At 53.2% G+C, this 27,880-nt stretch overlaps 2 protein-coding genes across 5 annotated transcripts in view; both read right to left on the bottom strand.

Moving 5' to 3' along the window:
* Positions 1–448: 448 nt before the first annotated feature.
* Positions 449–5,109, bottom strand: LOC119096388 (uncharacterized). Its single transcript, XM_037219264.1, has 3 exons — positions 4,791–5,109; positions 3,237–3,400; positions 449–1,193 (listed from the first exon to the last, which is right to left on the bottom strand). Exons 1-3 carry the CDS (start codon positions 4,903–4,905, stop codon positions 921–923), a joined length of 552 nt encoding a protein of 183 aa, XP_037075159.1. The 5' UTR covers positions 4,906–5,109; the 3' UTR covers positions 449–920.
* A 2,044-nt stretch (positions 5,110–7,153) lies between these two features.
* LOC119096359 (b(0,+)-type amino acid transporter 1) overlaps positions 7,154–27,880 on the bottom strand; it is a 33,982-nt gene continuing 13,255 nt past the window's right edge. For 2 of the 4 annotated variants that reach the window (XM_037219213.1, XM_037219232.1), the window contains exons 3-13: positions 25,867–25,968; positions 24,451–24,693; positions 18,948–19,073; positions 18,292–18,436; positions 17,482–17,586; positions 17,364–17,382; positions 13,689–13,792; positions 10,996–11,092; positions 10,511–10,660; positions 8,407–8,575; positions 7,154–8,024 (exon numbers count right to left, since the gene is read on the bottom strand). In XM_037219213.1, the coding sequence (XP_037075108.1) occupies positions 7,963–8,024; positions 8,407–8,575; positions 10,511–10,660; positions 10,996–11,092; positions 13,689–13,792; positions 17,364–17,382; positions 17,482–17,586; positions 18,292–18,436; positions 18,948–19,073; positions 24,451–24,693; positions 25,867–25,968 (1,322 nt within the window). In that variant the 3' untranslated portion in view covers positions 7,154–7,962. Of the gene's footprint in view, positions 8,025–8,406; positions 8,576–10,024; positions 10,142–10,510; positions 10,661–10,995; positions 11,093–13,688; positions 13,793–17,363; positions 17,383–17,462; positions 17,587–18,291; positions 18,437–18,947; positions 19,074–24,450; positions 24,694–25,866; positions 25,969–27,880 lie in introns of those variants that run through there. The other 2 variants (XM_037219221.1, XM_037219240.1) reach the window with 2 other exon arrangements.

Below are 27,880 nucleotides of genomic sequence, written 5' to 3'. Positions count from 1 at the left end.
GCCATCAGATTGGCGAAGCCAAACGACTAGCTGTGATTTATCAATAGGATACGGAACGGTAGGCACTGTTTTTATTTGCACCAAATGGATTTACCGTCGACATGCATCAGTTTATTTGGTTACATCATACACAGCATTGGAGGTGAACAGCCTAAAGCAGTCTATTCTTTGTCAGCAATCAGGTCACAGAGTTCCTACCTCCGCAGCAAGACTCTGAAGCCACAGCAATATTATCGGTACCTCCACGATCAACTAGTGATCATAATAATCATCTTATGGCGATAAATGACCTATGATAAGACGAACAACTCTAACAAACGGACAAATTTAACACCGCATGGAACTAAAAGCGGACTTCTTGTGCACTCGGCAGCTCAACCTCCATCAACGAATGGCAGTCAGGCCCTTCAGACATATATATATATATATATATATATATATATATATATATATATATATATATATATCCACAAAAAACATGATCGCGATGCAGCGGCATGGGAACAGAGGGAGGTAAACAGTGTCCCCCCTCCCCAGCTTTACGAAAATTCAGCAGTAGCCATGTACAACGTCTCGTGGTAAAAGCCAGATCAGAAACCGTTCCGGCTCCCAACGTTTTGAAGGCTGTTTTGCCGCCGCCAATATGGCACGAAGCAAACGACAAAACAGCGCAACGGGAAAGAGCGCGTCACAGGAGCACACCACAAGAGCGCAACAGACAGAACCGCAACGCAACTGGGCGGCGCGCAAGTCTCTACATTTCGAGGCTCTTGCTTGCATAGGTTAGAGCGCTTCGTCACAAAAGACGAGACTCAGACCACGCAATTATTCACAGTACACTGGGCGTGTTCGAAGCACGAATCATCGTCCACTGACGCGCGGCACAGAGAGCACCCGTCTGTTCATTGCACTTAACCTGCTCAGCAGCCACCACGCGCGTCATATTGCAACACGAGCGCTATCGTCATTGCCACCCAAAGTAAAGCTTGAGTAATTTGTCGCCAGGTGGCTGCACCATCTGCATAGTTGCACAGGTCCTCGGTGCAGCAAGATATACATGATATGATCTTGGTGCGTTCGCCGATAGTTAAACAGTCTGGTTCGCACTCTTCCGCGCATGCGCGTTCAACGGACCAGATGCTGGTGTGCGCTTCCGACTTATTCACAGTGCTCGATGATTTGTAGACCCTGACCTGGAAAAATGGGCGTTGTTAGCTACGTGCAAAACTTGTATGAGCTCCCTCACGCATCCGCCGCAACATTGTTAGGTTCCGTCCCGATATTTATCTAAAACGATGGCAAGTCGCATAGCATGGACCGCAGCCGATGCTGACCCTGACATGGGGGGTCGGTGACGGGATTAAATGGGCCGCATCAGGTGCAGGCCCTGACATGTGGGGGTCGGTGACGGGATTAAATGGGCCGCATCAGGTGCAGGCCCTGACATGTGAGGGTCGGTGACGGGATTAAATGGGCCGCATCAGATGCAGGCCCTGACATGTGAGGGTCGGCGACGGGATTAAATGGGCCGCATCAGATGCGGGCCCTGACATGGGGTCGGGGACGGGATTAAATGGACCGCATCAGATGCAGGCCCTGCCATGGGGTCGGGGACGATATTAGGGGATATGTGACCTGGGTTGACCGTATTGCTGAGTTTCTCAGCCCTACGTCGCAAACTTTTGCTAACATTGTGGCCACCATGGTGTGAAGTTGATTGCTTCGTTTATCACTGAAGTATTAGGAATTTTTTGCTGATGATGCCAATACGCGATTGTTTTATGCCAGCTGGATGGTTTAGTGTCGGCAGATGCTCAGCTGTGTGGAACGAACGATGGCAGACATCCGGATATGAAGAAACAAAAGAGCATCCAAAGTATTCCAAAAGCTTAGCTGACGGCTGCATCGCAACTTCGTGTGGAAAAGTTATAACGGGTTCTCCAACTTGGGAAGTCGGGCTGCGGAAAAACCTTCGCAGTGTTTAGATAGGTTGTTCGATAATGTCAGACCTCCGGATCCAGGTCCAGGTCCACCGATCCAGTCGTACATTACACCCATTTCCAAGAGTGCATAACGTTAACTTGACCTTTTTCACCTGCTGACATATCTTGTCACAAGTTGAAATTGACTCCATGTTTCCTCCACAGTGCGCCTGAAAAGACTTTCCAGCGTTTGCTAATGCTTGGCCTCAAGGTCCTCCATAGTCCCAGAGGTGCAGCTATGGGAAGGAGCACAGGAGCACATGCTCCCCCTCCCTTAGGGTCCAGGGAGCCCAAAGAGCCCCCCCCCACGCAGACGATCAAGGGGCCGATTGGAGGCCCAATGGGCACTAAGGGCTCAAGGAACTCTGGTCCCACGGGCTGGGGTTCACGCATTTTATTTGGGGGCTTCTTGTGACGGTGCGGGGAGGGGAGGAACTAAACACGGTGAGGACCCCTGTATCGCCCAAAGACCACCGATAACGAACAGTCGGCCAGGTGTCAGCCTGGAGACCATTTCCAAAGAAGGGAGAAGACCGAGACCCGCGGATGTCGGGCAGGCTCTCGCGTTGGTACTCTAACAGTACCACCGGGGGCAATAGATGACAGTGAAAGGTGTCAGCCTGGAGTAAAAGGTCATGCTAGTAATATATCTAAATTATGAGAGATAATAGAGATATGGTAAAAAAACATAGAAATATGATAAATAATCGCACAGCGTAAAATACAACTATTTTGCAAAGCAAGCTACCCTTTAAATCATGAGGTGTCACAACTTGAGATACATGCTAGTAAAAATGGCATTGTAAGTTCCTTTCCTACAGGCAAGGGAACCGAACAGGATCGCAACAGTTGCAAAAGGAAGCAAATGCTATTTGATTTTTCTCGGTGCGATGGCTTCCGTATGCACCATATGTACCCTGTCATGTTTTTGCACCCCGTAAGTGCATAAGCCAGGGACGCAGTTTCACAACGTGAGCTGGGAGGGGTAAGGGCGGCTGCACATTGAAAGTGACCCAACCTACCCGCAGGATATGTTAACAAATAGGTTTCTCCCTAAATTTGCCCCACTTTCTTCCAAAGCTGAGGGAGGGGGTGGGGGATGGGGGTGGAGTTAAGTAGGAAACCACACTCCTGACAAAGTCCGCTGTTTGTTTTGTGTTTAAGGGCGCATCGACAACAATATTACTTTGCCTGACTTTAGTCTGCTGGAGCGATCTCCGGAAATTTACAGATTCCAATGGAAGGATCTCTTACCATGCAGGCTGTGTGCTTGGCGGAGCACTGGGCCTGCCACTCGGTCTTGTTCTGGATGAGAGTGCCGTCCTTACAGGCCTCACCAGTGGTCTGTGAGTGGCACGAGTAGCAGTTGAGCGGCTCCCCTATGCGCCCCTGACGATCTGTGACCTCTAGGGGTGACACTGAAAAGGGACAGTGTCAGCTGTGACAGGACAGTGTCAGCTGCGGCTGACACTGTCTCGCTACAGCTGGACAGTATCAGCTACTGCGGGACAGTATAAGCAGCTGCAGGACAGTATCAGCCGCTGCAGAACAGTGTCAGCTGCTGCGGATCAGTGTCAGCTACTGCGGTACAGTATCAGCAGCTGCAGAACAGTGTCAGCTGCTGCGGATCAGTGTCATCTACTGCGGGACAGTGTCAGCTGCTGCGGGACTGTGCCAGCTGCAGTAGGACAGTGTCAGCTGCTGCGGAACTGTGTCAGCTGCAGCAGGACAGTGCCAGCTGCTCCAGGACAATGTCAGCTGCCGAGGCAGGCCGTGTCAGCGCCGGCCTTTGTTCCACACACAGACGCAGCCAAGGGACAGTCTCCTCCCACTCTTGATCCGTAATGTTTTTACTTTTCTCCATATATGAATCCTGACAGAAAGTAAAAAGACACAAAAAACGTGATGCGTTCTGGCTGAATTTCCCCCCCCCCCCCCCCAAGACAATCCTGGCTGCCCCGTGGCTCCGCACGTCTATGATGACCGTGCCGATGAACGCCGATTATCCGGTCCCCAGTGGCAGTTTGAACTCCACCTGCGCAGCACAGACGTCGTTTCGTTTCATCCAGATGATCTGTGTTGAGCCCAAGCTGCTCTTGGATGAAATCCGGCAGTTGCAAACAGCCCAGCGACGAAGCTTTGCAAAAAACAACATGGTGCGGCTAAGAAGGGAAAATGACTTAACATGCCACCAAGATACACAAAATGTGTTTTCCCTGGATGTGATCCGCTTTATTCTCGAAGTTGGGGTAGGGGGCTGCTAAAGTCCTTCCCCAAACTGAAAAGGGAAGTATGCAAACCCGAGGTAATTTATATATGCGTAGATCAACCGATCATTGTTTCCAGCTTCATTGCCGCCCTGATTTCCCTCTAACATCATACAACATGACCGCGTCATATTCTACGGTGCTTCAGATGTGCCGGGTCTTATAGCTCGACAGACACGCAGCGATACACGCGTCCGTCGCCAATCGATAGCCAGCTGTCACTGCCCCCGACTGGCACAGGTGGGACGCACCGCCCTTCAGTTCACCGCTGTCGCCGAGCGTCACCGGCAGAAAGCATGTCCACACTCGTCGTCTGAAGACTGGTGAGCTTCTGAGAGGCATCTCGAGTTAATACGGCTTACAGTTAACACGGCTTACAAAAACAGTGCAATTCCTTGCAGTGCTGGTGGAGAAAATGCGCGACTTAGCCGACACAGATCGCGCTGATCACCACTGATTGTGAAGCCAAGACAGACTAAGTTGAGCTGTGCACAGAAAGCAACATAAACAACTCACTGTTCTGACGACGACATCAACCCACCTGACCCGATGCAGATGAAGAGGATGGCGGCGCACGTCACCACAATGTGCCGCGTCGGCACGAGCGGCGACCAGTTTATGAGTACCAAGCTGCACTCTTCCCTTCTCGCACCCATTCCAAGCTCATCAGAGGAGCTTTCGCCGAGAGCACACCCTCCGCGGTCAGCCGCACTCCACGACTGGCGCGGCCACTGCGCATGCGCCGACCCGCCGTCCGCGCCGTGGCCGCCTGCTTTTGCCGGAGCGCCGTGCTCGGGGCCCACGCCGTCGACGTCGACGGGCTGCGGGACAGGTGACGTCACCTGCGAGCGGAGCCGTGAGGAGAGCGTCTCCGCAGCAAGTGACGTCAGCCCGCGAGAGGCGACGGTCACGGCGTCACGTGACCCGCCAGCGTCGAACGCAACGCGCCGCATCGGGCTCCGATCGATACGGGCTGGAGGGGAGGGGTAAGGAGGGGTGATGCCATTGGCTGCGAACGGCGACCGAGCAGCCGTAACAGGCAGCAGACGAGGCAGAACAAACTTTCGAAACAAACGCGAGCTGTATCGACACCGATGTGACCAGTGGGATCAGAGGAAGTGTTAGCTGTCATTCGTTGGTTTGCATCTTATATCAATTTTGCATAATGCTCGAATAACGGTTTAATCATGATTGGTTATTTGTTCGTCAAGATGTGCGATCGCTATGCATTGTTAATGCCATATAAACCACTCATATCAGTTGTTGCGCTTATTACGGTATTTGCGCTGGTACACGTTATGTGCACGGCTATATGACAACTGAAGACGGAACGCCACAAAGGCGCGCGCTCGTTGACGCGTCTATAGGCGCTTGCCACAGGGCCCTCTTGTGTCGAATCACACTCGATGCTAGTTCGTGAGAGTCCTTATTGTCACACACGTTTATTGAATAACAAAGAGCATCAGAAAGCAAACCTTGCACTCCACAAGTCTGCATCATTGCAAAGCGGTTACAACCCATCGCGCTGGGGCGATATTGCACTGGTACCACCGGAGTCCTGCCACGATCACCCACGCACCCATCGGCTAACACAGCAGCTAGTCTGCCTCCCTCCAGCCATTCCGGTCGGCGGACTCACCACCGCGCCCTGCCCCCCGACCCGCGTGCACTCGATAGTTGAGCCCATGCCGGTGCCTGCGACGCCCCGACTCTGCCGGCGCCGTGACGTCTCCCGCTTCACGAGCGTCTGGCGACGGTCTGTTGGCTCCCGGCAGGCCCCAGACACCCGCGCTCGCCCCGACTTCGAGCCTGCCCCCGCCAGGGTGGACTCGGCCATCGGCACACGACCTCCGGCCGACGCAATCCATCTGCAGGCCTCCCAAACGGCACCGCGCCTGCCAACAACAGCACTGGCGCCACGAGCGCCGCCTGCCGTCAACCAGGCGAAGCTGACGCGGCTCCCGGCCTTCTGCGGCGCAGCCAGAGCCTCCCCACCGGAGAGCACTTAACAGCCGCACGACCTGACCACAAGTTGTTGATCCCGGTTCACTCACATTGAAGCGCCGCCAGCCACAGCGGCACACTCCGCTCCGCAGACTTCGACGGGGCTCGACGTCAGCGGACCGGTCCTACGGAGCACATGGCGGTCTACCGGCACGAGGGGCGGGGCGTCGGCACGGCCCTAGCGGCTGGCTGCTGCACTAGTGGGGGCGGTTCGAGGGACTCAAACAGACGTCCACGCTTAGCGGCCAGGGAATGATCCTTTTCCTAAAGGCCTCGCGAGAACACGAAACGGAAAAACAGAGCGTCTATCTACTTATACTAAAGCAGGGAACTCTAAGACTCGAGCTAACCCAGCACTGTTACGACCCTGTACATCCTCTACCGTGACTATGTTGCACGTGGAGAGAGAGCTAAGTCAGACGTTACCAGGGGGCCATCGCCGGCCACCGATACAGGAGGGTCGCGCCGCCCGCCGCCACGTGCAGCCTCTCAGTCCGCTGCTTGGCCCGGCAGCCCCTAATCACATTTAAACCGGACGAGTTGCCGCCGGCCGCGCCGGACTCGTCGCTACGCGACCGCCCGGAAGCCAGCCGAAGCGGAGGTCAGCCGCCACATACAAAAATACTCGGGTAACAATACAAAAATAACAAAGTGGCGTTGCGCAAGAGAAGAGGCCGCGGAGGCCGCCGGCCACCCCAGCCGGCCCGGCGCGGGAGGCCCCTCAGCGCCGAGCGGCAGTCCGCCTCATTCAGGTGAGCCCCGCCAGGGCCCGCCGAGCCGGAGCCCGCTGGGCCCGGGCGGGGCCCGCCCGGCCCTCATCGGGCTGACGCGTCGCCGAGTTGGGGTCGCCCGCGGCAGGACGGCCGAGGCGCGGCCGGCGGCCGCCGCAGCCAGGCCGCGATTTCGTTAGTGGGTGTGTGTAGAAGGATCACTGATGCGGCTTGGAGGGCGGGGCCGGGGTCTGCCTGGGCCGTGGCGCGGCGCCGCGGACCCCACCGAACCCCTGACAGCTGGAGGCCACTGGCGCCGAGGTCAAGACCATCTCGGAATGATAAGACCGCGTCTGTTTTGAGCGCGATGTCAGCACGAAAGGCCTCCTCAGATGTGGCACGGTGTCTCCGGGCCCGCTTTTGTGAGGGGAATTTTGCGGTTGAATCGGTGAGCTTCAAAGCTAGAGGAGTACATGTGATGTACATACAGTGTTCACATAGATGCAGATGCTTGCCGTTGACGGTCATGCGTTTCGAAACGCCATGATGATTAACAGCCGTCCGCACAAGACAAAACGAGGCATTCCTTTTCTCCCACTAAAGACAGGCAGCTGTAGCCCAAATGGTTTCTGGGCAAACTGAGAGCCACTTTACCACCAAAGACACGGCCGGGACACCGCGCGGCAACGAAAGACGCCCGCCCGAATCGGAGTGCCGCTCTTGATGCACCCGGCCTCAGCCGGCATTAGCCCGCTAACGTCACGTGCGCTACCACCAGTCATCCTCCGCAGCCAGCCGGCCGTCAAGCGAGCTGCTGTGATCAGGACCTGCCGGTCGAAATCTCAGAGGACACAGGACACAGCCTCTGGTCTGCGTCAAGTCTTGATGAGGGTCGTTTCCGAACCCCAGCCGTCGCAGATGGCGCGCGACCATGCGGAGGTGGCTCATGCAGTGGCATTTTTGAGTCCTCCGCTGCCCATGTGGCAGACCCGCAACCAACTAGTCGTCGTAGCTGGTCGGCACGACCTCAAACAGCTTTTGCAGGAACAGGGTGATCTTGTCTGAAACACACCAATCGCATGTCAGTTTGCTTCGTCCGGTTTCGTGTGCAGAATGTTGCCATGCAGTGGCTCACATATTTTCCAGCATGATGTAAGACTAGGAGTACAGAAAAACCGTAGATCAAATTAGCAGACACTCGCCGATCCAGCACGCTCACACGCAAAAGAGCACAGCTCTATCCGAGTTGTAGGAAATTACGTCGCTGTCATGACTTTATTCAACAAACGACCCAATAACTTGGTTGTTTACATAAAATGACTTGTGTTCGCGCATAGCTCCCTCCTGCAAAAGGTCCGTCCCTAGCAAAACAGCCAAGCCCCGTCAGCCCAATGAGCTCCGCCAGGCCGACCTCGGCCACAGGCGGGACTCAGCCCCACTCACGGATGAAGCCCGGCGTCCACTTGTAGTGGACGAACGGTATGTAGACGAGCGGGCCGGCCAGCACGAACGCCAGCGCGTACAGGTACTCGATCTGCGGCGCGTCGATGATCGGGCCCACCACCAAGTACACGGACATGAAGAGCACCAGCCACGGAATCACGATCGGCACCTGGTGAGGGGCGGCGCGTGTCAGGCCGGGGGGCGGGCCAGCGGGGGTGGGGGGGGGGGGATCCCGGCACCCCAGGGCGGGGACGACGATAGCAGCCGCGCCGCCGTGGCCGGCCGGCGGCCAGTCATGGGCGTCCGGCGCGGCGGGGTTTCGCCGGTAAACGACAGTTCAAATGTCGTGACGTTCCGGGCTACATTGGTCTGCAAGCTATTTCTTTATTTGACGCGGGTTTTTGTAAGGAGAAGCGAAGTTCGCTGAGGGCATCCTTACGTTTAAAGCAAAGGTTGTTGGCATGTGGACGCGCAATGGCCATTACACGAACAGGAATTAGTCCTTTGTTTGTGCGATTCAAAAAAGTGCAGAGAGTTTAACGATACAATTCCCAGAGTCCCAAGAGGGCAGTGGTTGAATGTGACGTGTTACTTTGCGCTTTGATTTACCAAACCTTGTTGACGTGGTATTCACGTTTAAATAACCATTTGTGGCACTACGTCTCCGATATCATTTCATGATTATGCAAACTGGAACCCTGGTTTCAAGGGTCCTCACCCATACGACCCCGGACAAATCTTCTAAAGACAGCCACCTGACTGTATGCTAAAAATACTCAAAATTTTGTCAATGGTCCTTCTACATGGCACACATTTAATAAATCGCAGCTAACATACATTTTAGACACAGTTCTCTTCACGAAAGCTTATCGTTCAACATTTTAAAGCATTTTACAGCACTTCCAGGAACCCTACCAGAAAATCCGTGTTACCAAGCAACAATACGTGGCAGCACACGCTGCTTTAGCCCGAGTTTACTGCTTTAACATTCTTGCTGAATTGGGGCTGCCCTGCGGATGAATAAAATACGGAAATTACACTCAGCACAGGCATTCCTGCAGACTCCTTCGAAACACTTCAAATGCTTCAAATATGTTTTGATGAGCTTTCGGGAAAATTACTACAGACTAATACGACTGCTATTGTATGTAGTGAAGTGCGTAGCTGCTAAGCACTGCTGTTTAAATTAAGAAACGTTTTGGTAATCTTATGCTCAAAGCAACGAAAAGGTGACAGAACCTAAACCGCAATTTAAAGAGCTTCTCGCACGTTTATGAGACACATTTACGCACATATATCACAAGATTATGAGCATAAGGATATCAACATATTTCTTAATTGACTGCTATTGTGTTTTGAGTTGGACCATTCAGTGACTAATACAACTAACAGCGCACCATCTTGCACCGCCACCCATACCCGTAAGAAAAACAAGTGCATGATCTCGAAATGAAATGGAACATTTTAGAAAATGAAATTATAGAGCACGTTTAAATTGGTTTGGCCTTGCCCAGTTCAGTACACGAACAATTTACCATGGTGGATGCACGAAGTGTTATGAAGGAAGCTCACGAAATGGCTGCACACTCTTCCTTCCCTGAAAACGACATCTCTACAGAAAAGTGGCGATTAGTTACCAGGTGCGCCCGCCCTGCGCATGCGCAGGACGGCGACTCGACCGAGAGACGCCGTCGCCCCGCTGCGTCTTTGGACGGGCGACCGACCAAAGCACCTCCTGAAAGAACCACGAGCCAGTGTGGGACACGAGCTAGCGACCAGGCGGTCCGCCAGCATCGGCGCCGGGTCGGCCGGCACAGACAAAAAAACGCACGCGCCCACCACCAAAACGCCGTCCGGGCGGCGCAACTGAGCTGCAACCCAGCGGCCGGGCAGGGGCTGAGACCGAGCGGGCGGCCATGCTCTCCCTCTCTGACAGCCACCTGCGCCAAACCCCAGCACGCGCCAGTCCGACCAACAGTGCGCGCCAAACGCCCAGCAGCGAGCGGGTCTGAGGGGACTCCCCGACAGCGGCGGGGAGGGGCGAGGTCAGGCCTTCACGCCGGAAGCTGCGCGGGCGAGGCCGGACAGAGGCAGCGGCACCAACCTTGTAGGGCCTGGGCGCGTCGGGCTTGGTCCTGCGCATCATGATGAGCGCCAGCATGGCCATGCCGTAGAAGATCCAGACGGTGAAGCTGAAGAAGTCGATCAGGCTGCCAATGTCGCCGGCCGCGATCATGGCGATGGCGATGATGGCCTGCCGATAAGGGCAAAGGTAGAAGGCGGCGGCAGCGATAATTTTAGGGGGCAGTATAAGTGGACGGGGTCATGAGATGTACCGCGTCGACCACCCTGGCGGAAACATCAATTTCCAGATAAAACACCAGATAAAAGCAATAAGGACTACACGATCAGAAGTGGAATCTTCCAGCGCGTATCAAACGTGCAATATAATGTTAAGGCACGAACATATTCAGCTGGATGATATGCCCCCCCCCCCTCACGCCTTTAAGCGAGCCACACGAGCCTTGGCTACCAACGTCTGGGGGCTCCATGGATCAGGAGTCGCGACGAGAAAGCCGTAAACCTCACGTTGAAGATGAGGGCGGGAGATGGCGTTAGACGTCGGACATGTACGAAGCTGAGCACGTCCACAAGGTGACCTTGTCTGGCGGCGGCGTAGCACAGCCTGGAAACCAACGGACAGCGCTTTTAGAAGACACGCCCTCCTTCGGGCCTACTTTCAGGAAATTTGACAGAGGGTCTATGCGATCTCGTCAGAGTCAGACATACCCAACATTAGATTGCTACCACTTTTGCCTGGCGAAAGACAGCACTCTTCAAATGTTTGCGAGAGACTAAAACGAATCGTATGCTATGTGACTTCCCTGTCTCCCAGTAAGGCGATTTTTGCCTCCACTAAGGGAGGGGAAGGGATCCATGAGACTTCAGAGAAGGCAGATGAGGCCCTGGTTTCGCTGAACTTATGTCTTTGTGCTGGGCGCTGGTTGAGCAGGTTGGATTTTCCCGCGAGATGCTTGCGATAGAAAAACAGAGTAGGTGCGACGCAGCTCCACCGAACAAGTGATCCATAAGACCGGGCGCGGCTGGCAGGGAGCTGTGCGGGCATGCCACAGGTAAAACTAGCCGGGTAGGTCAGAATGACGGTGGCCTGTTGATGTTGGCTAGCTGGTTGACAGCCGGATGGGTTTTCAAGGGCGGCATGTCGCCAGATCAATGAACGTCGTAAAATCAGCAGCTCTTGTATCCATGGAGTCCTAAATTTCCTCGCAGTCTGATGGAAACATTGCAATATTCGAGTCGAGGTCCCTGACATAAGAATATAAATTAAATCGCGGTGAAGCGGAAAGCATCGAGGTGATTGCGACGAGGCGACCGACAGATTCTTCGGGAGAGAGAGAGACCGAGAGAGGCGTTGCACTTTCATCGCGGTCCAATGAAACCACCGACATGGGAACATCGCCGTAACACTGAAAAACCATTTGTTCCTAATATGCGGCTTAAGTGGGGATAGCGCAGTAACTCGATGAAAGGCAGTTATCTAAATAGGCATGCCGTACAAGCTTTGCTGCGTTTATTTGTTTGGAATGGTACCCAGTCGTGTTCTTAAAACGGAAAGCCGAACCTGAACACGGCCACTGTAATCAACGAAACAATCCAGAGAACAATTGGCTTTGATGCAAGTGGGGCCATAATCATTGGCTCCAATCATTGGCAGTCGTGGCTGCAGACCGTTCCGTGACCGGTTCAAACTTCAGATATCGACTGACGATGCTCATGAAGCAGTTTGCGTGAGCTTAAACCGGTTTTATCCGGATATGTTGAGGCTTTCAAAGACATGGGGTTTCTGTGAAGCCCCAACCAAAGCCTCTCAACCTTCTCCACTCAGCGCTTGCGCCACAACTCCCGGCCTGGTTCGCAGGTTATCCTAACAACTGAGCCCGGTAATTTTGTGCTTGGCTTTGTATGCTCCTTTTTTTGAAGATGCCTCGATGCAAAATAACTAAGAACTAATCCTCCGTGCAAACGCTACCACATCGCTGTAACACTCCTGTCCGTTACAGCATTTGATGTGTACATTACCATGAGAGAAACCGGATCATGTGAGCCCCCTCCCAAGTGCATCAACCCGACGATTGTACGGCTGCTAAAGGTCGGCCGTCACCGGGGGGCATGAAGCACCTCGGGCGATCCGAGTAACAATGCCGGGTTCAGGCGCCCGCATGGGGCTCGGAAACAATGCGTCGTAGGTCAATCGCCGCGTCTTGACGACAGGCAACGATAATGCGTGTGCTCTTTGACCCAGCGCTGTTCGACGTTGCGGTCTTTGGGGTTTGGCGTTGTCCCTCTCTCAACGCGGAGCACGCCGCTGGCCAGAGGTCAGGAAGCACACAGACCCGAGCCTGCCAGCGCTGACGCTCGACACCGGTTGAATCCAGTTGTCATTCATGTGCGCCTCGAAGGGAACCGCATGAACCCCCGTGACGCAACCGGAGCTCGGAAGCCTGCCCCAGATATAGTGTGGTCTGGACGCGGCAGACGCGCTAGAAGTCGCTGTCCACGTGGCCGTCAACGCCGTAAGACCTGCAACATATTCTCGTGAAATACGCCGCGCGTCCATTAACGAGGCGCTCTGACATGGCTTGTTTGGGTTTCATACTGCCGGGCGATGTACGAGTTCCACGGTGTCGGAGCCCATCGGCGCATTACAGACGCGCGCCCTTTGCTACACTTTTGGGCATTTGTCTCAGTGTTAATGAGTGAGGTGTTCTTATGTTAAGTCATCGACCTTCAGAATACCAGGGGTATTGGTAAAACGGCGTTACAGAGCACACATAGCTTATATGTGTAGCACCCGGCGCTTCAACCCGTGCTTCTGATCCAGGTAAAAAAGGTTGAGCCGCCGAAAAATGAGGAGCTGAAGACCTTTCTTGCTGATATGAAGCTGGTCTAATTGCTTGAGGCAGGAACATTTCATTGACGCATCGTCAATTCAGTTCCGATGTTCTCCCTTGGGTAGCTTCAAAACATGCTTTGAAATGACGGCATGCGTGCATTATCCAATGGCAAAGTGCCTGCCTCACTATTTCGAAAGCTTCACTTAATACTACGTAAGACCATGTCAGAACCATCCCTCGAATACACAGAACCTCACCCCAGTTAAGCACACCGTGATCCTGGCCGGGTCAACGTTCATAAGGCCTGAAGTTTACGCCACCAGAGGGGCAGCGGTCGATCCCTGAGTGTGCTGCCAGCTTGCCTACCTTCCCGAGGTGAAGCAGGTGCCGTTGGCAGCGCCGAAGGTGGACAATGTGACAGCCAGTGGCATCAGCCAGGACATAACACCCAGTATGCGGTTCCCGAACGTCTGTAACAGATTGGCAGGATACAACATGTGTAATTAACAGCGTAGCGCGTCCAACACACTCCTGTTTACACGGTCTGAGTAGCTCGCAGAAGTATCATTACATTACTTTTCTGGCCCGACGAACAGATCTGGCTTAGCATCGAATGAAGGTATCTGGAAAAATCAAACATTTTAAACTACCGCAAAACTCCCAGATACGTTTTAGAGAATTCGAAATTTAAAATGTGCAACTCGGCATTCACGTCTTCTCTAAACTGAGAGAACAACCCATATGTAGAAATATAAATGGAACTAATCGGGAACGTTGCATCTGCGATGGCACAAGGTCCGTTGAAAGCAACTAAACCGTACTGGTCACAATAATTTTAGACTACTTGATTTCCTCTATCTGACATGATCATTTGATAGTGGGATCAGTTATCGCTGGAAAACTACGCAGCCAAGGGTCAAGAGGCAAATTACGTCGAAAAGCTCAGTCGGTCTGGTGTCAAGAAGCATCACTGCAGTGAACCCTTACTGGGTCGAGCTATTGCGATTAAGTAAAGGCGAGTGCGGTTCGCGCGAAAGGTGCAGTTCATTCGTGTTCTGTCCCCTATCACTTTTAAACGTCTAAAATGTGTTTTGTGGCAGGCGTCTGACCACGTTTACTATAATCACAATGCCTACAACTATGCGAGAGACCCTCTACATACTCGTAGCTAGGAAAAACGGGTAATGCGCATGGAATTGTTTCTTTTTATCTTTAGAACAGTATACTCCGACAGTTGGAAAGTGATATTGCATGCTTTAGCGCACTGAAGTATAAGATTAAACCATGCGATCCCTACTCTATCTTGATGAATTCGTACATAACATCGTCACGCAGCACGCAACAAATCAATACAAGAGAAATCAAAGCGTAGTCCCGCATGCAACATATGAGCGGGCCCATGAACGCAAGATGCGGCGGACCAGTTTTTGACAGAGGTCACCATTCCTGCTGAACGAAAGGACGGACCCCATTTTTTTTTTCAAGGACGGTGACTAATTACGTAAGTTGTCAGGGTGCATTTGCGATAAAACACTATACATTCAGATGAGACAGAATTGATAGCCATTTTCCTCGTAGAAAAACAACCAGGACAATAGGAGAGACAGCTGCGATGATGGGGCTACAGACCGGTATCGAAACGAAATAATATATGCTTATATAATATAATAACGCACATTATTTCAAGTTCCATTCTCAACACACACACACACACACACACACACACAACACACACACACACCACACACACACCACACACACACACACACACACACACACCACACACAACACACACACACACACACACCACACACACACACACACACACACACACACACACACACACCCACACACACACCACACACACACACACACACACACACACCACACACACACCACACACACACACACACACACACACACACACACACACACACACACACACACACAACACACACACACACACACACACACACACACCACACACACACACACACACCACACACACACACACCACACACACACACACACACACACACACACACACACACACACACACACACACACACAGATATATATATATATATATATATATATATATATATATATATATATATATTCATAAAATGCCCGAGCCATATTAATATCATATCATACAAGACAATAACATTATTTTATGTATTAGATAATAAATATTAGTCTCGACAAAATCACGGGCCAGACATCACATCTTTCACCCATTCTCCTGCTTATTCTACGAGGAAGAAGGCTATTCATACTGCCGCATCTAGACGGTGGGTAATGTTGAAATTCCGCTTCTAACGACTTCAGGCTCTTGCTTCCAATGATTCAACGGTCTTTTCCAGAAAATTTTAGCGGATCCCTAGATTTTTTGCCCAGCGGGGGCTAAGGAATTTTTCTGAACTGAGTCCTTTCGGCCCCTAACGGCTGACGTGGCGTCAGTAAGATGTCAGGCGTGGGCAAAGCTCAGTATGCGTCTAATATAGAGCACACATCCAAAAAAACTCAATTATCTTCATGTTCTACAACGCCATGACAAACATGCTATTCGCGTGCGTGTGGTGGGAGTACGCTTTGTTTTATTCCACTCCCGTGCATCGACAAACATCACTGGAATGCACGATCAATGCCCGACAACTGCTGTGTCCCAGACCCCCGGGGCAAACAGGTCCACCCCGCCCCCCGAAGGTCAGGGGTCAGCGAGCAAGCTCGCCCGTGAACGACGCCAGCGCGGCGTTGCCACAACACAGGACGGCGGCGGGCCCTGTGTCTGAACCAGCCGCAGGAATTCCGCCTCATTCGTATCGAGGGAGTGCGTGCACCCAACTGTGCCGACCGGCAGCGCTACACAAGGGAGCACGGGTGGCGCCTTCTTTTAGAGGCGTGGCTATAAACACGGGGTTGGTAAGCAATCTAGCAAAAGGACTCCAGACCTTTCAGCCTGTAATATGCCTTGGCACATCAGGATTACCAAGGATAATCCAAACTGTGTTAGGATTTTCCGTTATTTTAGACATTCTATAGATGGTTCGATGCAAAGAATGCGACTAGACGCGTAAGGAAGTTCTGACAATTATACCCGTACCATGCGGACGTGAGAGTCAAAATGCCTGGAATTCATTGCTACTGCCCCCCCCCCCCCCACTCCAAAAAAATACCGGCGTGTGTCGGGAAGCTTACATTCTAAGGTGATGTTGTCCCAGTTAAAACTGATTCGGCGCTCGGCTTAAACTGACATTCACGCAATGATCTCAGCATACATGTGAATGTTGAGTATTCCGCTATTTCTCACAGGAAAACAGGCGTAAGCCGCCACAAAAACCGTCATCAGATGCACTGGCAGTGTGATATTCCTCTTATGATATGCATGCGGCACGTACGACTCATCGAGCTACCGTGCGACTGCACCTGTTACTCATACGATTCACTGTGCATCGTAAACTACGCACAAGCTATGGAAATCTGAGCATGATAATGACTTAATGTCAAGTTCCCATATAGGGGAGCTGATGGCGATCATTCTGTGAAAATCTGGTACAAATTAGTATTTTGCACATACTGTGCGCACTGAGGACAGTTTTTGTACCATACCATTGCGTATCAATTTTCCGTGCGATGGTTTTTATTCGACATTGTCATGCATTCATGTTTTTATGTACACGTTACCAAAAGGCACACACATGACGCCGTAACATGTGGCAAATGCGAGGGAATATTGTATTTTTGGTTGCAGCAATCTAGATTTGATTATGCATCATGCTCTCCAGCACCCTCTTGTCACACAGTTCGTATTTCCGTGCAGCTCATCATCCACATGCCTCACCATCAAGCCGCACAGTTCGTTACCGTTGCCTTCTGAGAGCCTCCAAGCCCGCACTTACACCTGCTCCTATCTGTGAGCGGCATGAGAACTCACCACAGCCACGGCATCGGACCTCTCCCTCCGGGCAGTGACAGCACTCACCATAGCCACGGCATCGGACCCCCCCCCCCCCCCCTCCGGGCAGTGCCAGGACTCACCACAGCCACGGCGTCGGACCCCCCTCTCTCTGGACGGACATGAGTACTCACCACTGCCACGGCGTCGGACCCTTCTGTCCGGGCCGTGTCAGGACTCACCACAGCCACGGCGTCAGACTGCAGCAGCTCCACCGGCGACATGACGGCCAGGTAGGAAATGTTGACCAGCAGGTAGCAGGCAGTCACCAGCGGCAGGCCGATGATGATGGCTAGCGGCAGGTTCCTGCCGACCACACGACACGCCGGCTCACTGACCGGGTCGGGAGGCGGCTGGCAGAAGAGCGCAGCACCCGCTAGCCCTAGGCGGCGGCACAGCACGTGTGGTCCGCGGACATGGCGGGATCCCGCCGCTGGCTGAGTGGCTTCTACCACCAGCCGACCGCCTTCGGGCGGTGACGCCGCCCAAGTCCCGGCGCTGACCGATCGAACTCGTTACTCTGACAGACGGCTGTGACGGCTGGCCGGCGGAGGCCGTAATGCGAAACTGACAGCCACACGATGGCGTAAGACGCATAATTAGACGCGATGAGCCGCCGACCGTCCAACACCCGCCGTCGCTGAGCTTCAAACGGGGCACGTTCGTGGAGAGAAAGATAAGCAGGGGTCCAAGCGCAAGCAAACTATCAAGACAGAGCGTCTTGCCGGATACAGAGGTGACAGAAGATGAATAACACGCCGTCATTCAGAACTGTTTTACGTGCCAAATCACTCACACTGTCACAGCAGGAGATTTACCTAAAAAGAAACGGCTTTCTGAAATAAAACTGATTTGCTTCGTTGAAAACTACGACACCGTGAGACAGGGGACGCTTGTGGCCAACCAAGCATAGCTAATGGCCGGTTTGATGCCCAGTTTGACGAGAATATTTCCAGTTAAGCTCCGCGAGCCGCAAAGCCAAACCGAAGAGACGCCCGAAGCCAGCCTCACCTGGAAGGGTTTTTGATCTCCTCGGTGACGTAGTTGAGGTTGTTCCAGCCGTCGTAGGCCCACAAGCCGCTGTAGAAGGCCGTGGCCACATCACTGACCGAAGTGGTGGTGTGCTGGAAACCCTGACGCAGGTACTGCGTGTTGCCTGGAAAACAAACCGGTCTCTGATCAACGCAAGTCTCTGGGATATTTTCAAGGGTTGATTTGAGCGGTAGATATCTATGGTGCTTCTGTTTCGCTTCAGTTGGTGGGCTTTAGAGGAAGTAGCTCTCCAGTATGCACATATTTTTATATCAAGTTTGTGCCATAGCAGGGTAAAAGAAGAAACCGCGCAACACCCGAAACGAGGAAACGACGAGCGCATTCCCACACTCCAGACCGTTCCACTACCCGGCCACGGTATACCTGCAAACACCTACGCTACGTGCCTGCAGACAAAAAGGGGTTAGCTTCCAGATGACCTAAAGACCATGCGCACAAAACGGTCCATTAAAATACGTCAGCAAAAGCTGCTGACAGTAGAGCGTCAGCTATCTTTTACAGCCCGCCACCCGAGGATGGCCGTGTTCGTGAGCTGAGGCCAACCGTTGCACAAATAGCTCGGTGGCAAGCTGTGGGAGGCCACGGAGTCGGAGGCCCGGCGCCAAAACACATACCTTCGGCCAGCGAGTACATTCCCCCGATCACGATAATGCCGATAGCGAACAGCTTAGCGGCCGTGAAGACGTTCTGCACCTTGGTGGCCAGCCTGACGCTAAAGCAGTTGATGAAGGTGATGACCCCTGCAACAGACATTGATCGTCACGAAAGGTGCGGAAGATAGACAGTCCGAAGATGCGATGATATGAATAAAAATGCGTCACACGGATACGGACACACTACCATGACCTGATAACTTCAATCTCAAATATTGCGGTGAACAATTTGCGGAATGTTCGCATTCACAATACATGGTTCGCATGTTTTTAACCTGATAATCTTCCAACTGAACGTGAGAGCTCTAGTTGCTTCAATGGATGATTTCTCTTCACAAATATCCTCGAGTACAAAAGGCTAGACAGTTGCCGGTGCAAGTGCGTGGGTTTTTACTGCAAAAGCTGTGCTCTTTAGGATATGCCACTGTTCTTCGTTGGGTGGAGGCCATAACATACTAAAACGATAGCAACGCAGACAAAAGCGGGTAACCAAAATAACAGCATGCAAAATTGTGATCGTATGTTCCTGTGATCTGTGTGGTAAACCAGCAATATGTTCTCGAAATGATATAATTCATAGGATACCATCAAAGGATGTCACTGTTAACGATACGATATACTTCCGCTTCCCATGAAGTGTCCTTGCCCTTACGCACTGGTTATCTTCAAATGAACGCGAATGGGTGAGTACTTCACCACAGAGAGGAAGAGCGCGTATAATGGGCGTCAGAATGGTAGAAAATACGCAGGACAGTAGTGAGAAGCAGAAGTAGTAGGAAGCAGGCAGTCGAGTGCTCGTTCATAAATGGGTAGAGCACAGTAGAGCAGAAGAAGTAGAGTGGCCATAACTAGTAGTAGTAGAATGGAGTTGGTAGAGTAGGCACTTGGCGTTGGAGGGGGCCGGAGGCGATGGCGCCTGGACTTGGCTCCCTCCCAAATGCCCCAACCACCGGTGTAAATGCAGATAACCTCCACCATGAACCTATTTGTCACCTGTGACGCACACCAATTCTATGCCTGCCCGTTCCGTGAATGCCCGGCACAAAAAACGCCGCAATGTAATAAAAAACGTCGCTTGATGCCCCAAATGCATTTGCGGCGGTCCCCCATCATAAATCCAATCTGCATGCGCCGTCAACCACCAATAATTAAATCGCAGCACTCTTATCGTCATTTTCTAAGGGGGGGGGGGGCGCCGATATCGGGGATCGGGATCGACCAGCCCGGGACGCAGACGATGCCGCCGGGCGCTGCTGAACTGGGGAAAAATATTGCTCCGCCAACCCAAGCACTGACTAATGATGCCCTCCAGAAATCGATCGCTTCTCTTAATCATGTCTTATTAGCTCAGTACGGACGACGAGGGCTCCCCGAAGCAATTTTTAGAGCGACAGTCTCCAATTTTACATCACAACACATCGGCAAAAATGGTCTGATAAGAGTTGAACTACATCTGAACAGCTGACAAGCTCAAGCCTTTCTCTCCAAGAGGTCAGCAATTTGCTAAAACCAGCGAGTAACCAAAGGGGAAAGCCTCGCAAAACACGGAGCCTTGTTCATTTGTTCTTTACAATCGTGCACAACCAGATTAAAACCGTAACACAGATAAACCGCTTTCACAACTATTGGCATGAAGGTAAATGTTAGAGTAGTTATTGCTATTGGAAAACAATCAAAATGTATGCATCATCAGCAAACTGATCCTACATCTAGACCAAGCTCAGGTTTACGCCATGAAGTTTTCGCGGCCGTTCATTTTTATAAGCTTACTTCAGCATGACTCTAGGTTAACACTTAGCTTAGCGTGACCGAAATCGTCAGCCAATGGCATGATCGACGAGGCAAGACATCCATCCGAATGTGCGGCTGTGAACACCATCAGAACGCGATGCTTAACATACAGAGCACAAGCCATCATGTATTGCGACTGAAGGTCACCATCAGGAGACCGGCACGCTCCTGCCACGTTACGGCGGGAATGCACGGCCTTTTGGACCAGAAATGACACCCGCGAGACATTCGAGCTTCCATCGAATCCACCAGTTTATTTGGCATGCATCCGCCGTGCGCCAATGCGGGCGGATGAATTTGAAAGGCTTGGTAGTATTTTGAATTTGAAAGGCTTGGTAGTAACGTTGCAACTGACTGCGATCGAGTCGACCAGACCCGAGAATCAGACAGCTTTCGGCCGGGAACATATTGCCAATACGGAAACAGGCGCGCCCTTGCCGGAGGAGAAGGTCACAGCCATTGTTAGACCGGGGTGAATCAGGGCCTGGCGGGGTCAGCCAGGCTCTCTCAGCCGGCCCCGGCACTCAGAGGTCCGAGGCGTTGGGGCGCCGCCGACAGCCAGCAGGTCTCATGTGACCGCTGTTGTGATTGGCTCCGGCAGGACGACAAGGCGCGGCACCCATCCTCCCCCCCCCCCTACCGACCCTGTCACTCACCCGTGGGTCCCAGCCCAGATGACCGGTCCCACCCCGCCCCTGACGTCACTGATTGACGAGACAGCCATCGGTGACGCCTGAGGCGCGCGCCGCTGACGTCATCAGCTTCAGGCGGACGGAGTCGACACCGACTTTGGAATGTCGTGTTTGCTGGAGGCGTGTTGTGAAACCAGGGGGGAATCGATTGTCGATGTGGTGCGAAGTGTGGGAGGGCAGTGCAGGAAGTGTGTTTTTTATTCGCTGGAGAGCTCAGTGGGCTGAACGCAAGAGGCTGCAAGGCCCATAGTTGACAGGCGGTGTTTTTGTTGTAATACCCCGCACCTTGTACATAATTGTGCAGGAGTCCCTGTGTTGCATTATGACGTCAGAGTTTTTATGCTAAGCCGTCGGTTTTCCATAAGCTGGCAGGTGATGGTTAAACGACGTCACGGCGTAATCATTAAATACATTGACAGCACTACTGGCAGTACATGACTTGTTTAACCAGCACCTCCTGATATCTTCAAAGTCCATAACTCAGTACAAGAACTCTGAACTCACCATGCTCAAAATAAGGAGCTAAAATCCTTTCCTGCTTTTATCAAGCCCACAGGCTCAATTGCATCGTAAGGTATTGCCACCACCACGAGCTCAGTGAAATAGGTTCTGTATTGTTGCTTCATGTTCTGGGTTCTCGTCCGAACATCGAGGCCGTTTTACAACAGTGCTCTTCATCGAAGTTGGGGCACACACCATGGGCGGCACAGGAGCGGTTTCAGCGCTCAAAGAGTCGAGCGCAAGAATGGATTCGGCAGCACCGCTCCACCCCGTCCGAACCGTCGGCCCCAAAGTCAGCAGCACCAGTTCATGACCTCGGCACCACATACCCGCGGCCTCGGCGTGCCCTCTCTGCCAATGTCGGCAGAGTGTCCCAGTGACGTCAGATCCATCAGTGAGTAACGTCAGCGGCGTCAGCGCGTGACGCGGAACACGGGCGCCGGCGTCGGCAGTCGGCCGGAGCTTGCTGTCCGCTCGCCAGGCATGCTGCACTGGCCCGGCTCGAGCGCCGGCGCCGCCTGCCCACGTCCATTAGCGACCCCAGACAATGGCAAGGAGGTGCCAACCGGCGGGGTAGTTGGCAACGCACTTAGAAGGGGGCCGGGGCGGGGCGCGGGGCGGGTCCCTGCTAAGACCCGGTCAGGAGCTTGCCGGGCTCGAGGCGTCAGAGACTGGGCGCTCGCGCTGTCCGGTGGCGAAAACTTCCAGTTTTTGTTCGCAGTTCTTCTGGTTATTTGAGCCGTGCGTCTGTTGGTCTAATTTTCCACGCTGTTGGAGTGCTCTTCAGCCGTGCGCTACGTGGTCTTAATCACAAGCTGAGCCATACCCAGAACGTGGTAAGTTCCTCTTTCGCTCAGTTGTTCTGTCACTTCCTACCGCGCGAGGAATCCTTCCCAGTTTGTCTCCTTGAGTCCTTCTTACTCAACCAGCTACCAAGTTCAACCCAAGAGAACTTCACAATTTCACTCCTCAAGCCATCCCTCTCCAGCTCACTCTGTCTGGCTTCCAGTCCTGCACGCCTCATTAGCACCCTACTGAACTTGTTCAACGCTGCACTCCATTGTCTTGCGCCCTCCGTGGTTCTTGTTCATTGCCTAGTCTACCCTCGCCAGCTACATCCTCTGCCCTCCGTCTTGCCCCCCCCCCCCATTCACCCAGCGTGTCCCCCTCCCAGGCGTACCCCTCCTCTTTCGTTCCACCCCGGCCTGTTCCGACCACCCCTGACCCCGCGCCGGGCGGTCCGGCAGCGGCGCGGCGGCCGCGCACCACCTGCAGCTGCGGTCGATATGACCAGCCCCGGCCGCCCAGATCGGCCCGGCGGCCCTGCTCCCGCAGCGCGACCTCCTGCAGGTCAGTGTCAGACGGCGGCGCTGTCAGCCAGAGCGCGGCCGGCCGCCGCTCGCCGCCGTAAATCGGCACAGACGCGGCGTCGACGGCAGGTCCGCCTTGAGGCCGAGCTCGCACTGTTGGCACGACGTGCGAACAGCGGGCGCCTGCCAACGCACTCCCAAATGTATGAGCTCGATTTAGCTTCGAGCAGCATGGCTGTTACGCACGCTGTCTCGAAAACATGCTAAAATGCGGTAACAATAACACAAATAGACCGGACGCTCAAAAGCTGCGCGACGAACAGCAGCGGCGGCGGGGGGAGGGGGGGGGGGGCGGCATTCGCGGCGCACCGAGCGACCTCGCGACTTCGCCCAGGTTTACAGCCTCCGGCGCGACCAAGACGCCTCAGCCGCCCGCGTCAGGTCTGAGTGCAGTTCGCCTGCTGGCTGACCGGCCACAGCTGTCTCGGAGGAGAGTCGAGATCGGTCGCAGCTGTGTCGCTCAGGGTACAGACCCTCGCGCGGTGGGCGGCGCACGAGAACTGCTGCTAGACCGCGCGACTCCGACACACGGATGGTCAGCGGTCCGGATCGGAGACGAAGCGCAGGGCCAACTTGGAAGCGCGCGGGTGCATAAATGCCGTGTGGTCACGAATGCCAAATGGGTCACGGCACGGATAAAATATCTAGGTTGCCCAGATGCATTTGAATCTCGTCTAAAAATAGCCTCAATTTTCATCACGAAAATGTCAATATATAGTTCGGAACGGCAGAACAAAGCCAAAACGACCATAGGCGCTCCATTGGAGGTCTCAATAAGGATCGGTGTTCGTATTGTTACAACGATCAGTGACTCTTCAGCATGCAGGTCGGTGTTATCATTCTTGGTTTACGACGCACTCAGCTACTGAGGTTACATGGCGTCGCCTGCCCCTCACCACGGCAGGAAAACGGACTCCGGGAGAATCAGGCCCGGCTTAGACGCTGCATTACCAACACCCGCGCCACGGCATGCAGCATGGCAGCGTGTTGAGTAGCCTGCAATGACGATGATATGCAACATTCCTTAAACCGCACGTCGCTTCTCGTCGGTGCAGCACCAACACTAACACCAGCAGAACGGCCGTCACCAGCAGCCGGCAATCGACTCACCGATGGTGAGAATCCCGACGAGCGTCACAACGTGGGCCGGCGGCTCGCACTCCTCGACGAACGCCTCGACCAGATACTCGGCGAACGACAGGCAGATGATGGCCAGCATGCTGGGCTTGAGCACGAACGAGCAGACCCAGGAGAAGACGAAAGCCGGCAGTGGGCCCAGCCCCACCAGCAGGTAGACGTACTCGGCGCCAGACGACGGGATCAACGTGCCCAGCTCGGCGTACGCCAGCGCACCTGCGGGCCGGGCCAGAGGGCGGGTCAAGGGCGCGTCAAAAGGCGGGTCAGGGGCGGGAGGGGGTGGGTTGGAGGGCGTGTCAGGGGGCGGGTCAGGAGCGGGTCAAAGGCGGGTCAAGGGGCGGGTCAATTGTGGGTCAAGGACGGGTCAAAGGGCGGGCCGGGGGCGGCCAGGGGCGGGTCAGGGATGGGTCAGAGATGAGTAAAAGGTACGTCAAGGGCGGGTCAAAGGGCGAGCCATTAGTAGGTCAGGTGTAGGCCAGAGACGATCGGGGGCCGAGTAAAAACAGCCAAATGACGACCGCCTTCTGAGAACGCGAAGGTATAGTATTTAGACGTTTTGCTTGTAACATTCCGTGAAGTATACGCTTGAAGCTTGGCTTTTATAGATGGAGTATACCGTTTGGCAGGTGTGGGAGCGACCACGCCTCCTTCCATTCACATGCACACAACTTAAGCAGTTCTTCGTTGCAAGATGCTCCTCCCGGCACTTTGGCAACACAGTATGCATTGTCATTTTCGAACCGTACTGGTCTGGCTTGTGTTGCGGACCTCCCCAAATTTCTTGAAAACATTTAATGCTAGCTCTCCAAATTCTATCAATGAACACACATCACTCATATCATTATACAGCATACCACATTCTTATACACTCATCACATATGATACTCAGAACATATGACGCTCATAACACATGATGTTCATAACACACCATTCATAAATGTAATTTTGGAATGCGATAGTCTGTTTTTTCCAACTTTATCCACTTGTTTTATTTCATGGGCCAAAAGCGTGACAAGCTTCTCCCCATTCGTCTCCCCATGCGCTACATTTCTGGGACCTCTCGCACCAAAGCAATGGTTATTAGGGCAAGCCATCATCGAGCACCATGAAAAGAAATGGCCCAACCTCCAGGTCACATAAAAAGCAAATTGGCGACCAACGTACCAATCGCGTGTCCCCTTTTTCATCCTAATTTGGAACGCACGCGAACGCTACATGCGCCGTGGCCCGTGCAGACGACGCTAGATTTTCTGGGGAAAGTTTGGGTGCAATATCTGAAGAATTTTTATAGTTCTAGCGGAATGCCCAATGTGCTTTCCCGGTTCGGTTTGGCTGTCCGGTCTGGCGGACTGGCCGCGCTATGATCAGCAGGTCACCCAAACCACTCACCAAGCATGGACAGGACGCCACATCCTGCCCACACGACGAGGGAGAGTCCAACGGATCCGGTGCGCTCCAGCACACCCTTCGGGGATACAAATATCCCAGACCCTGAAGACGAAGACAGGCCGTCATATCACAGTGTGGTGTTTTTCTACCGACACATGCAGACATATTTTTCAGACAGAGAAAAACCGGCATTACTGAGATCGCATTCGCTTATTTTAACTTGACAGACAAACACAACCCAGATCAAGCACGCTATCAATGAACTCCTCATGCAATGCAGTGTTGCAGCATGTCGAAGACATTCCATCCTGCCATGGTATGCCGCTAATAGTGGCAAAGAACGCCCACATCGCGTGAAAATATTCTGCCTGAGGCGCAAAAGGCGAGCGCAGACAATCTAATACTAAAACCAGCAATAAAGCCGGCGCGGAATGTCGGCTTCGGGAGGTCGAATGTCGGCTGTCGCGTTTATACCGGAATAAACACGTGGAAGGCCGTCATTCATTCCAGCATTCCGTCAGCCACTGGGGACTACTTCACAAGACGTTCACAGAACAAGGCGTTGACTATTGAACAAAAGGCTCAGAACACACGTGGTTTTGGTCACGCATCTAGAGACATGAATGACCGTTCCCATCGTTTGCAGGAGCGAACAATGACTTGAAACGGGGCTATGGCTCGTTAAAGAAGACATCGGGCAGTCGCGTCCAGCTTTCAGGGAGAGGGGAGGGAGGGGGGGGGGGGGGTGAGGAACTCCACATTTCGCTCCACAATCGTCGGCGACTTTATGGAGCCGCCGCGCATTTCGGACGGGTAGTTCTGTCCGTTTCACTTACTAATGCACGTGGACGTGTCATCTCCATGCAACAGGGCCCGGACGGACGGCTGCGGGGGACGTTAACACGCCACCGTCTCTGGTGTCGGGCGCACGGACACGTCACAGCACAGCGGGAGGGGGGGGGGGGGGGGGGGGGGGGGGAGGGAGGGCGTGTGGATGCTAGTACAATTTTTTAAAATTATTATACCGTATATGATTTATTGCAGACTGGGTTTTAGTCTGCAATGCATAGATCCGCTACACCGGACGCCTCAGTGACGTTGACGTAAAGAGCCTGGAGCTTGCGTGCGCTGATCCCGGTAAAGGCCATATGACGCTGAATTGCAGAGGAATATGTGCTTTAAAACAATAAGTGGGGTATTCTAGGGACATTTTAAACTTAAAACACCATCGCAACATCCTAATTCTTTCATTTTTTTCAAACAGTTGCTTTTGATGTGCTGAGATTGGTGCTGTGAACCCTGCGCCGAAACCGTGGTGCTCGGCTTCACGGCGTGAGCGCTGGGATTTGTGGCCTCATTTCCCTCTCTCCGCGGGCACGTTCGGCGTCACATGTATTTTTGCAGTCTGGCCTTCCCCAGCTGACGCCACGCGTCTCGTCAGCTGTTTATATGTGGAATGATGGGGAGGATGACGCGCTAGCGACGACTCAGCTCAAGCGCACAGCTATGCGATGTAGCTTTGACACATTTTGGTAGAATCGCGCCGTGAAAACCCCCTGAATGAGAAGCTTGATGAAGACTTAAGGCTGGACGCCAATGACATGTACCTGCTAGAAGCTAGTGAGGAATTTGGTAACGGATGTGCGGTGTTCGGTACTCAGACATCGATAGCTGAGCTGATTTTTCACGCCTCGCCTGCGCTGCATATTCATAGCCGCTGGTTTTGTTTCGGGTCGGAAGAGGTTCATATCAACTCACTATGTGTGATAAGCTGAAGAGGTTTTTGCTAAGTTCGAACCACATGAGTATGCTCTCTTCCGGGAGACTGTCGCCTTCAGCGTTCTCATGCAGCACAAGGCTTTCTAAACAGAGGAGAAGCTCCCAGCGTTGTACATTAAGAGATAGCGAACGAACGCATCAGTAGTCCTATTAGCGGGGTAAAAGAAACTCCTTCAATTAGGATGCGGGACAACAATTTTCGGTAATTTCCTTCCAGCCAGTTCACCACAAGTTA

This window comes from Pollicipes pollicipes, unplaced genomic scaffold (assembly GCF_011947565.3).
Source record: "Pollicipes pollicipes isolate AB1234 unplaced genomic scaffold, Ppol_2.1 Scaffold_2035;HRSCAF=2384_pilon_pilon_pilon, whole genome shotgun sequence".
Classification (NCBI taxonomy): Eukaryota; Metazoa; Arthropoda; class Thecostraca; order Pollicipedomorpha; family Pollicipedidae; genus Pollicipes; species Pollicipes pollicipes.
The sequence above is the reverse complement of the archived record's forward strand: the minus strand, read 5'-3'. Positions and strand labels throughout refer to the sequence as shown.

Excerpts from the sequence above, each read along its gene's own strand:
- LOC119096388 (XM_037219264.1), bottom strand. The coding sequence starts at position 4,905 with ATGGGTGCGAGAAGGGAAGAGTGCAGCTTGGTACTCATAAACTGGTCG. Across the intron at positions 3,401-4,790 it reads CTTCATCTGCATCGGGTCAG|TGTCACCCCTAGAGGTCACA; the intron begins GTGGGTTGATGT and ends GTCCCTTTTCAG. Across the intron at positions 1,194-3,236 it reads CCAAGCACACAGCCTGCATG|GTCAGGGTCTACAAATCATC; the intron begins GTAAGAGATCCT and ends CCATTTTTCCAG.